Genomic DNA, 12500 nt, shown 5'->3' with positions numbered 1-12500 from the left:
AAAGTATGCGGGGTTGATATTTTTTTTTTTACCTCGACCTCATTTTTAAGGTTCTGACCGAATAATAAACATTTCGAATTTTTTTTTTCTTTTTTCCACCATAACTTGACTAAGGCTTGTCCGATCAGAACAACATTGCCCTTGCAAGATAGCCAAGAGTAAGCTGCATTTACGCTTCATTTACATCATATCCCTCCAGGTTAAAGGTCAAGGCCAAATGATGGTCTGGAAAAAAATTGTCGTTGTTCAATTTTGCTACTTCATGCGGAATCTCAAAGACTGCTTGGCCTTCCAAGCTGTTCTTGCATCGTAATATTGTACCTACATTGAAGTTGTGCACCTGAGGTTTGATTTGTGTCTTTGACCTACTTTTTTTTTTAATTATTATTATTATTTTTATTTTTTTTGATCACAACTTGAATAATTTTCCTCAGATTTTCATGATCAGTTTTATGGATACATTGTAAATGGGGACACATTTTCTTAATTTACACCCTGCCCCTAAACATTGATGGTCAAGGTCATATGGTGGTCTGAAAATATGGCCTCATTGGATTGTGGACCTAACGCTGACCTTACCCTTCGTGATTGCTTTGTGATCGCAGGTATCTAGTTTTCAATCTTGCACTCGTCGCATATTTTTGTGCCGAAGCACAATATAAAAGATGTATAAATTTGATCAGGGGTGCAGGTGTAAGCTATTCTGTCTTGCCTACGGAATGTTTTTTTTGAAGTTGAGTAATAGCAGTGTTTTCTCATGGCAGACGAAGGAATTTATACACTCGGAGCTGTTGGCACATCTCACCATCGACCAGGAAAGCCTAATGGAGGAATCCCCAGAACTGGCACAGCATCGCGAGGAGGTCCTGCGTATGTACCATGCATTAAAGGAAGCCCTTAGTATAATTGGTGACGTCAATGTTGGCACTGTGACCACACCATTGCCACCACCTGTTGACGACTCCTGGCTTCAAACTTCCTCTAGCCACAGGTTTGACCCTGAATGTTTCGTCTTTGCTTCCTCTTTCTTTCCCTCTCTTTGCATCTAACAATCAAAGGACCCCTAATATATGCAATGGTTTGCATGAAGCAAAAGTTTAGCTTTTAATTTTGTGGAAAATGCATGTTGAAGTTGTACTTTTATCAGAGACACATGTAGATTACATGAATGTTTACAAGCGGGAACTAGTTTGATATATAAAACAAAGTACAGTCGATTCGATTTAAAATAAACGGTCTACTTTTAGATTGATTTTAATTTAAAATGAAAGCAAAATTTTTAGAATAGATGCTTGTAAAATGTGAAAAATTTATTTGCAATTATCTTGTCAGATTATGTCAAAGGTTATTCATTTTAAAGATAATTTGCTGTAGTCATAAATTCGAGTCTCAAGAGTAAGAATTTGTTTGATCGATGTATTTGCAGAAAGGCTGACAAGGTGCCCTAGAGGTACACACACTCGCCTCTAAGCTGTCTAGTCTGGGTTTGAATCATAACCCAGCTATAAACTGTCATCCTAGTGTTTCCCTGGCAGGATAAGTCATCAATGCGTGTGCAGTCCCTCGGATGGACGTTAAACGGGCGTCCTGTCTGCCATCATTAGTTGGTGGATATTAAAGATCCCATGGTGTTATTTGCAAAGAGTAGGCGAGCTATTGCCAGCACCATGACTAAATTACAAATTCCTGCCATAACCAGCAGAGAGTGCATTGCATCAGCGGCACAGCGGCACCCTCAGCTAGTGATGCTACCCCTACCCCGCTGTCTTTTGCTGCATACGAACGAAGATGATGTGCATATGGCTTATCAAGGCATACACCCATTTCCATCATATCTATATTTAATGCCAAGCCGAGTAAGCAACTGGTGGCTAATGAGTTCGTGTTTTGGGACTGATGAGAGCCACTGAATTCAAAAGTGATACTTTTCAGCCTTACCAAGAGAACTTGAGCCAGGGTTTTTAGGTCTCATTATCATGACTTTGTGAAACTGCATAACAATGTCAAGAAAAGGTAGACTGCTTTAACCAGACTCGGCAGTCTAATGTTTTGAGCTTCTGTTCAGAGTCTGGGCGGTCCGTGCTTCGAACCCCGGCAGAGTCGTACCAAAGACTTTAAAAAAATGATACGTGCTGCTTACTTGCTTGGTGCTCAGCGTTTAAAAAGGATCGAGCATGAACAACCACAGGTTGCCAACCATTGCACAGGCCTTTGTTGAAGTCCTTGTGAGGGAACTCATATTTACTTTAAGATTACTGTATTTAAATTTAACTGCAATCGCTGTGGTTAAAATTGTTTAACAATTCAATATCACTCGTGACAATCACGGAACGTCGGACTCGGGCCTGTGATGTCGTAATACAAACCCACGTTGGTGTATATTGACGTGGAAGTTTTAATGAAGGTAAAATATTTTGTGTATGATTTTGATGTATCCTAGTGTTTGAACTAGAACTCATGAGAATGACTGACAAAATAGCTTTTTTATTTGTTTTAATCAGTCAATGTTAGCCTTTAAATAATTTGGCTCGAATAATTGACTGAATAAAAAAAGAAATAGTAAAGCTTCACCGTAACCTTTTTTTGGTTTCAATAATTAGATCACACCAGTGGAAAACAATTGGGAATATCTTTTGCTTTCATGTTACACACCAACTTGAAAATATCAAGATGTTTAAACTCAAGTCAGCTATGGAAAGTAGTGACATTGCTATTATTTAGTCACAGACCAAGTTCGCTCATTAATGACCTCTAAAAGTTGTGCTCCACAATAACTTTTGATTGCATCCCTCATCATTTACTATTTGTGCGCAGATCACCATTCTTTGAAATGCATTTTGTTTTAATGTTCAGTTCTCTTTATATAAGTTGAAAAGGTATAGTTTGTATGAGGTGTCAGGAGCCCTTGAATTATCTTTGAACTGGCACGAGTTTTTGTTTTTTTAAACCTATGAATGCAATTTGCTACTTGGTTACTTGGTTACTTGGGAACAATCCTTTGAACTTAAGCAGGTGAACTGTTCGGTTCCTCTTTTGAAAAAAAAACCTCACTGCAATTGAGATGATTAATAAGAATGCTTTGGTAACTTGCAAGCTAACAACCTCTTTCTAATGTTGGCAAAATTTATTGCATTTGTGCAGCATTTTCTACTAACCATCTTTATTCTGGCTGCTCCTTCCTTTTCCTTGCTCTCTTCATCCTTCATGCATCATTTCCGGTATCGGTCTAACTTCAGACCTCCCGTTAGTCCGACACCTGGCCACCGACCTGTTTCTGTCCACATGCCGGGGCGTCCAACATCACGTGGCCCTTCCAGTGGATCCAACGTAACGGGTGCAGCCGCTCCTATAGGGCCTCTGGCTGGTGGTCCCCCGGTTCCAACGCGCCCGGGCTCACTTAACCCCCCACAAGCAGGAGACCCGTTTGCTCCACCACAAGTGCCATCTCGGCCCAATCGTGCTCCACCAAATGTGCCCAGGTATGAATTGTGACCCTCCTTTGCTTCAATTTGCCTGGTTCCCATAATTTATCTTCATATTTTGTTGGCAACCATCCCACTATTCCTCCCTCATTTGCAACCATGGTTATTATACCCTACTTTGTAATTATTTACTTTCTCAAACTTTCGAACTGTGTGAAGTATGTAGCAACAGTCGAGCTTGACATTAACCAAAATAATTTTGTACCATTTTTGTACTCTTGAAAATCTGCATCCTGGTTTTTATTGTTAGATTCGTTGGCAGTAAAAGGGTGGGGGAAAATAGGAAGATGGCTGAGGTGGGATTAAGGGGGGAGGGGTGGTGAGAATAAGCAATTCATTCAGAAAAAAAAATTAAACTTGAATTTATTTTATCTGTTGTGTAAATATTTGCCACCATGTTTGTTTACAATTACCCTGCATTCCATTTGTGTATTAGCAAGACAATATGACCTTTGTATTGTCTGTTTGTTACTTGTAAAATCGAAGATTAGTAAGTGCTAGCAAATGCAACCCGTCGCTTTGCTGATGAAATAGTTGCAGCCTGTTCCAAGTCAAAGTATGGTTGAGCAGGCCAAAAAACATGGCGAATTAAGACCAGAGCGAGGTAATCAGGATGCGCCTGAAGACACCAGTGAGGTGATCGAATATGTGCCTGATAAAGGATGTAATTAAATAAGGCTGTTAATTATCTTCAACAGGGGTGTTTTAGTAAACCCAAACACCCAATTTCCACTCGTATACTCCCTTGGAGATCCCTTAGTATGCATGCAATGCTTCAGGCTGCTAGGTTTTATGGTTTTGGAGTTATGGAGGACACACACATTTATTGGTATAGATATTGGTCTGGCTGTTCTTTTGTTCTGTCTTTGTTTGTCTGTTTGTCAGTTGCATACAGATTGCGATTTGATATCGATGTTCACAATACTTAACCACCTGGTAGAGATGGTTAAAAGCTGGAAGGCTTTTAATTTTTTAAGGTCAAACAGTCAAAGGTCAAGATCACATAAAATCGTCTTGTCATCTGATTGACTTGAAATTTGAACAAACTTTGCATATTGGTTCGTGAATCAAAAGCTAGAAGTCTGTCCTTTTTGAGGTCCCTAGGGCAAGGTCGCAGCGACCAATTTCACAAGCACCGGTCTATGACCTATTGTTTCATTTTGTTTATTGTTCGTGGCACCAGCTATTGCAATTATTAGCTCAATTATTTTTGGACATTTTATCTTGTTTTGCTTCCCCACCTCCTCCCCCTTCAATGATTCTTCTTGCCTCTTGTGGACTTGCTTATACTTTGTCATAAGTTTCTTTGCTTTCTTTTTGACCCCTTATGAGAATAATAACATTTAAATACATTTGTTTGGGGAATAATTTTGATGGATGCATGTTCTCCCTCTTTTTCATCCCCCCACTCCCACCCCATTCTTTATTTGATCATTTGTGCTCAGTGCTTCCTTCCCTCCATCATTTGGCCAGAATCAGAGTCAACCAACAATCATCCGTGCCCCTCCCAGTGTGCTGCCACCTTCTGTCAGCCGTCCCCCCCCTGCAATTCCCCGGCGACCCCCTAACGTGCCTCCAGGCAACCAAAACCTCATTGATTTTTGATGTAAAAATCGTCATCTTGACCATTGATTCCTTCAGCCTGTGCTTATAATGCCTGTTCGAGTTATGCTGTCTTTACTCCATTTTGAAGATCTGCAAAGAATGGTTCCCCTCCCCCCAATCTGTGCATATGTTGACAAATGTTTCTCATAAATAGTCCGATGTTTTTTTTTTTTTTGCTTTTTTTAAATCGTAATTTGTTTTATTTTTTGCATCCAAATGCCTTGTATGCCAAACATTATGAGTACTTAATGTAAGTTCGATTTTTTAAAATCATAATTTGTTTTATTTTTTGCATCCAAATGCCTTGAATGTCAAACATTATGAGTTCTTAATGTACGTTCGATACCAAATTTGTGTTTGACCATTTATTCTGAAGAATAGGTCATGAAAATGTGGTGTGGTGTTGTGTGGAGGAAATTGTTGAGTCAAATTTAAATGATTGTTCACAAAGAACAAAGCATGACAGAATGTCTTGTTAATATTTCGTGAAATTTGTCTTCACATCAATTGCTCCAAATGATTCTTAAATGCAATGCATGCATTTCAAATGCCAAATTATGATCACACGAGCTTGGCCCAATTCTCAGATTTATTATTGTTCCTGTGAATCATAACCATTTTGTTTTTTTGGTGGGAGTATGAGGTGTGTTGCCATTTTGGAAACTTGCTTTTGGAGGAGATAGATCCTTTGGAGATTCCACATTAAATAATATATTGTAAGGAACAGCTATGAGGATTGAGAAAAGGGGGAAAAAAAAGTGTTTTTTTTTTGATGCATGAAAGTATGTTTTGAAAATTTTGTCAATAGGTTTTCTTTAAAATGTTTCATATTAATCGGGGAAAGTTTTTCATTCACATTACACTTTAATAAAGCATGCTTTGTCGAAATGTGGCATTTGTAATACTGTCTGCAAGTGGAATCATTTTTTGCAGAATTGTGTTGGTGCAGGTTTAATTTGATGCTAACTTTTCTTTAAGAGTCGGAGAGAGAGGCTATCATTTATCAAGCACTGCCATTTGTGCGTGTTGGCGTGTTCCTGATTTCCTTGACGAAACATTACGATAAAGGCACTAAATTTGCCTAGAGACATCAAAAACAAACAAAAATCATTTTGATATCCAGGATACATAATCGATGATAATAAGAAAAAAAGCTTTTATTATTATCTGAGCACATGTTTTGGCCTGATACTTTCCTTATTATCATTGCATCATGAAATGTGGCATGTGATGATGCATGTTGATTTGTACCTGTCATCCTGTGAATAGCCAGACATTGATGAATGTGGAAAGTTCAGACAATGAACATATGTATCATGTTATGTATATATATATATTTTTTGGAATCATTTAATTTGAATCGCAATAATTTGAGCAGGATAATAGGATGGACAATAATTGTAAGAGAATTGCAGAATCAATCGCCCAAATACTGCATTCTGACGTCTATGTACAAAATGTAGTGTTTGTTGTAAAATTGAGCATTGTTGAGGCAAGTGAGTCGCGATGCCTTGAATGGAAATGAAGTGTGTGGGTGTTCAATTTGTGTAAACCAAGAAAAGGAAACTGTTGAAACATGCAAATTGGAAACAATTAACATGCACATATTACTGTTCTGCAATACACGCATTCATTTTGCTACATATATTGAATGCATAAATAATTATGCCTTGCTGAAGTTTCTACTTGCTTAACCCTGTTTTTGCCACAAACGTTTCTGCATGTTTGAGCAGTTTAAATTGAAAAATAAATTGCTGTAATGTTTCGAAACCATTTCTTTCGATTTCTTTTTGGAGGCGTGGGTGAAAGTCCAATAGGTACATTGTCGGCTGTTCTTGGGAGAAGACGACCATTTATTTAGCCCCTGTATCCCTGGATCTTGCTATTATTCCGAATATGGTGCCTGATATTTCAGATTTGTTTTTTTCTTTTTTGTTCTACTGGTGCATTTGTCGTCTGTGTTGATATTCGTCCAAGAAACTAGACTACAAATGCTTTGATTGTTTTTATTTATCATTTATATTATCGTTATTTTCCATTTGCCTCTGTTTTTTTTTTTGCCCTAACATTCTGAACTTTGCTAACCAAACTAATCTTGCTCTCTGCCTTTTTCCACCTTTCCCCTGCTGCGGGCTTTGCCTTTCTGCTTGCTCTTGCTTTCCTGGACAGTCGTCGTCCCCCACCATCTCCATCACGCCCTGTGGCCCCTCGCCTGCCCGATAGCAATTTCAACTAGAGCTTAACACGCGTACGCACGTAAAGGCCCAGTTATTGTTTTATTTTTACTCCATTTGACTGTGATAGTGGTTTAACATTTGACAAGCTCAATCACACCGAGATTTTGGGACTGAGAAAAGTCAGGATGGTTTGTTTATCAAGGACCCCACCCCCAAATCATGTAAAATTATTGCACAACTAATTTAATCCAGATAGGTGTGAGTGTGTGTGTTTGCACGCAGATTTCCTTTATTAAAGCGCCGGATGGCCTACTTTATTATAGCACCCCCAGTGTGTGAAAGGGATCCCCTGGCATCCTAGACCAATACTCTGGTGAGGCTTGTGTTAAATGCTCTGTCGTATATTTTTTTGATTTGTTTTGTGTGTGGTGGTGTAACACAACATTCCAATAAATTAAGTCGGGAATAGTTGTAAAAATTGTAGAAATCTTTTTTTGAAAAATTAATTGCTTAAAATCTGACCTTTTAATCTCATCGCTACATATTTCTGAATGCAGCACATCTAAAGCTGATTTTGAATTGTACATGACTCACTGGTGTAATAGTGAGCACTTTGATTTTCAACGAAGCTTTGTACACTGCCATCGAACTTGACTCCTGGAAATAGAGTAATCAGATTTAAATGTGCTGCATTCATATACTGTTCAAGTCCAGCCTAGTCTACCAAATTGATTGGTTGGATCGATATCGGGTGATGATCCAATTTTGGACACAGTCATGTCCGGACACAACTTATTGTGGCATTTCACTTTTACCTCTCTTATGTCTCCATCTCGCTGCTGCATTATTTTTCTTTAATTATTGGAGTGCATTTGTTGGAGGCGATGAAGGGTAGTGCCTATTGATATTTTTATTAGTTGTAGTTTTTCCTTTTACTTCTCTCGGTATGTAGTGGTATGAAAATACGGGTGGCAAGTTAAACTGTTAAGCATTGCTTTCTTCATTGTCTGATCTGAAAGCCTGGTGTTGGCTTAATAGTTAAGGTGGCTGGCTTAAGATCTTTGGTCTTGATTTTGAGTTCCTGTTGTGTCGTTTAGGCCTAAGTCACATTTGCTCTACGGCGAAGATACGGCGGCCGTACGCCCTCTGAATTGACAGAAACGTGCGGCGGCCGCAGAGTTTCTGCGGTGGCCTCAGGGTGGCCCTACGCCATTTGGCTATCTTTTACAGGCGGTAGGGGTCGCCGTGGAATTATAACCCGGAGTTATAACTTTTTTCATTTCTACGTTCGCCGTAGCAATTCGACAAGCCGAAGCAAAAGAACTGGTTAAAAAAAAATTGACCCATTCGTTACCATCCGTCTAGCCGCACGTTTGCCTTAGGGCCCCCCCTGCAGTCACCTTGCGGGCACCGAGAGGCTACCTTACGTCTGCCTTGAAAATTCTATGGCCGCCGCAGGAACGCCCTAAGGTCACCGTGCGACATCAAATCAAAGACCGTACGGCAACCCCACGTTTTCGGTCTCCACAATTTATAAATACCCCGTGTGGCTCCCCGAAAAATAAAAACATATGTGACTGCTACATTGTGTGGCTGTGGAAATACTGCGGCCGCCGTATAATTGCTAGTGGCCATAGATTTTGGAGACCCCACGGCCACCGTGGAAAATGTGACTTAGGCTGAATCATCCCATCTGGTGTTGTTTAGGCTTGTCATCATTCTAAGGTCAGCAAAATGAGTACCAACTTTCTGGTAACATAAGCACTGCATCAGCAGCACAACTGCGCTTCCAAAAAAAATGATGCAACCAGCAACCACAGGCTGCATGCAAAACAAGAACAAGTGTCTGATCTGATCTGGAAACTTCTCCAAAAATGGATTTCTTTTGCATAAATTTGGTATCCATGTGAACAGCTTGTATTACAGACAACTCTTGGTTTAACAATTTTTGGTTTGAGAACATCCACTACAAAGAACATAATTCTGTCCCCATGACTGGCTGATTGATGTATATTTAGATTTATTCAAGTTCCTTTGTGCTGTTTTATGCCCATATGTATGTATTATTGTGCTGTTCGTACTTTATATAATTACTTTAATAATAACGTTATGACACTTTTTATGGTTTTTAATTCTCCGTAATGACTATTTTCATTGTTGGACCGATTTAATATGGTGTGTGTGTGTGTGTGTGTGTGTGTGTGTGTGTGTGTGTGTGTGTGTGTGTGTGTGTGTGTGTGTGTGTGTGTGTGTGTGTGTGTGTGTGTGTATATATGTGTGTGTGTGTGTGTGTGTGTGTGTGTGTGTATATATGTGTGTGTGTGTGTATATATGTATATATGTATATATATATGTATGTTTCAATCAAATTTGAGTGTTCCGGTTTGAGAACCATGTCGCTTAGAGAACAGGGTCCAGGAATGCAAATCGTTCTCAAACTGGGTCAGGTCATGTTAGGTATGGGAGCATGTGCTGGAGCAGCACGTCGCTGCATCCACTTTCCACCGGTACTCCAGGGGTCTCTGTCTGGCCATCCCCTAGGCAGATGCCTGGCTCATCCCCATCTCCTTGAGATGCTAATCAACCTGCTGCAACCACGAGGTATATGGTCGGCCCATTGCCTCCTCCACTCAGTTGGCCTCCTCTCTGAGAGAATCTGGTGAACAAGATCAGCATCAGGAAAATGAAGACTTGGACTTTTGTCCTCATGCACAGGTACCAACAGCGCCACACCCCATGATCCAGTGAATCCATGACTCTCCAGGTCCGACCCAGACATCTGTTCACCTCTGGCTCACAGCCAGCAGAGACATGAATATCACTTCCAAGGAAAGTGAATCTCTCCCTGACCTCAACATCACCACAAACAGGTACAGACAAGATAGCAGCATCCAAGATGTTGTTGAAAGCCTGGATCTTAGTGTTGACCCAGGAAACCCGTAATCCCAGTGGCTTTGACTCCTCACTCAGCACCTCAAGAGCCCCCAAAAGGATATCCAGAGACTTCTCAAAGATGACTGCATCATCTGCGAAATCAAGGTCAGAGATCTTGACATACCCAAACATGGCACTGCAGCGTGATCACTCTGACATCCTCCCCAGAATCTAGTTCATATTTGCACTGAAAAATGTAGGGGCCAATACACATCCCTGACGAACTCCAGTAACAACTGGAAACTAGAATGGCACTAGGTAGAAGGCATACCTCCGCCCTGTGATGCCTGCTCCATGGGAACATATCTGGCCCAATACATTTTTGAAATATCATAATATACATCGTTTTTGAACCCCATCTATCTCTCAATGGTGAAGAATCGCTTTACAATTCTCGTAGTTGGATCCGGATCCGGATCTTCACCCAAATCTAATCATTTTGTCCTTGTCACACACCGAACCTGTCCACAAAATTTCATCTGGATCCGTCCACAACTTTTTTAGATATCCTGTACAGAGACAAACAGAAAGAAAGGGGTGAAAACATAACCTCCTTCACCTTCGGTGTCAAGTCAGAGATGGTATCACCAAATCGCACAGCACTCTCAATACCAGAGTATAGTTCAGACGTCAGATTGATCAGTTTTGGTGGCACCCCAGGAAGACCAAGAATCTACCAGAGGGTATCCCAATTCACTGAATTGAACGCTTTACAGAGATCAACATAGGCTGCAAGCAGCCCCTGCCGAAACTCTCATCTGCGTTCAGTGAGGACCCAAAGGGAAAGGATACAGTCAATCGTTGACCTCTTTGGTGTAAAGCCTGACTACTCTGGCGCTGGTGCTCAAGCAGATGGAGAACCCGATCAAGAATTATCCGAGCAAAGACTTTGCCCTGCACTGAGAGCAGCATCACCCCTCAGTAGTTGTTGCAGTCCTTGTGATCACCCTTCCTTTCCAGAGAGGGAGAACAAGGCCCCTCTTCCAGTCAGTTTGGATGATGCCTGTGTTCCAGGCAGAGCACTGAACTGCATGCAACAACATGAGTACAGCATTTTCACCAACCGTGATAAGTTCAGCATGGACGCCACAGATCTCAAGAGCTTTCCCCATTTCAACCGGTTCACTGCAGCCCGCGTTTCCACAAATGAAGGTGGATAGCAGTTAATTGGAGGGTCAGCAATTGGGATAGCAACACCACTGACATCCAACTCGACAGCTGGTGGATCAGCCTGGTACAACTGCTCAAAGTAACCGGCCCAGCAGGCATTCACTTCGGACTCCTCTGTCAAGAGCCCACCACCCTCTGCTCTAACTGCAGTCCACCAAGGGGCTGGCATGAAGGAGTGCAATGTGTGAATTCACCTGTAAGCAAGACAATAATCACTTGACCACAGGTGATGATGCTCTACCCCCTCACAGATTCCTTGCACATAGACCTCCTTGTCCACCCTCACTGGATGCACAGTTTTATGCCTCAACTCTTTGAACAGCTCAGTTCTGCCATTAAGCCTGGCCCTGCGACTCTGGTCAATGGTATCCAGTGTACCTTGAGAGACAAAATTCTTCTTTGCCCTGCGGTGAGTTCCAAGACATCCACTGGCAACATCAAGGACGGTGGTCTTGAAGGCACTCCACAACTCTTCAGGGCCTCCCAAAACACCCAGACTCCTCAAATCTCCACTCAGCCTGTTCGCAAATTCCTCAGCCACCATCTCATCCTTGAACTTGCCAAGATCCAGCCTAGCCTGACATGGTACCATTCTCCTGGATTTAAGGTGCAACTTCAGAGTTGCTACAACAAGCCGGTGGTCAGCATTGAGGAACTGAGCACTCCGGTAGACCCTGCAGTTCTGGATCATCCTCCAGCGACCATCAACGAGGACATGATCAATCTCCTTTGCCACACCGCCAGTGTTGGAATACCAAGTCCATTGATGAGCTTGTGGGCACTGAAACCATGAACCGGCCACCCTAAGTCCATGACTTCTTGCAAAGTCAAAGAACTTAGTGCTATTCTGGTTCATAGTTCCAGACCCATGGCGACCAACACACGTCTCATAACCATCCCTTTCAGTTCCAGTCGATGCATTGAAATCCCCTAAGACTAGAAGTGTATCTCGTCTGTGGCACTGATCAACCACAGACTCAAGCGTGGCGTAGAATGTGTCCTTCACAGTGAGATCACTCACCTCAGTCAGAGCATAAACAGAGACCAGGGAAATGACACCTAAGGAGTGACGAATCCTTCGTCTCATACGCTCGTTGACCGGTGTTACCTCAATTATCATTGGAGTCAGCTT

At 41.4% G+C, this 12500-nt stretch overlaps 1 protein-coding gene across 11 annotated transcripts in view; it reads left to right on the top strand.

Annotated features, from left to right (window-relative positions):
* The window catches only part of LOC147026201 (dynamin-1-like), a 176466-nt gene that overhangs the window by 153582 nt on the left and 10384 nt on the right, over positions 1–12500 (top strand). For 3 of the 11 annotated variants that reach the window (XM_085881367.1, XM_085881366.1, XM_085881368.1), the window contains exons 18-20: positions 765–991; positions 3237–3479; positions 4928–6857. In XM_085881367.1, the coding sequence (XP_085737493.1) occupies positions 765–991; positions 3237–3479; positions 4928–5087 (630 nt within the window). In that variant the 3' untranslated portion in view covers positions 5088–6857. Of the gene's footprint in view, positions 1–764; positions 992–3236; positions 3480–4927; positions 6858–7256; positions 7638–12500 lie in introns of those variants that run through there. The other 8 variants (XM_085881376.1, XM_085881369.1, XR_015058152.1 and 5 more) reach the window with 7 other exon arrangements.

The sequence above is a fragment of the Eptatretus burgeri genome, chromosome 5 (assembly GCF_056783735.1).
Source record: "Eptatretus burgeri isolate ZD-2024b chromosome 5, Ebu_testis_v1, whole genome shotgun sequence".
Classification (NCBI taxonomy): Eukaryota; Metazoa; Chordata; class Myxini; order Myxiniformes; family Myxinidae; genus Eptatretus; species Eptatretus burgeri.
Note: the sequence above shows the minus strand (reverse complement) of the source record. Positions and strands in the feature narration are given on the sequence as shown.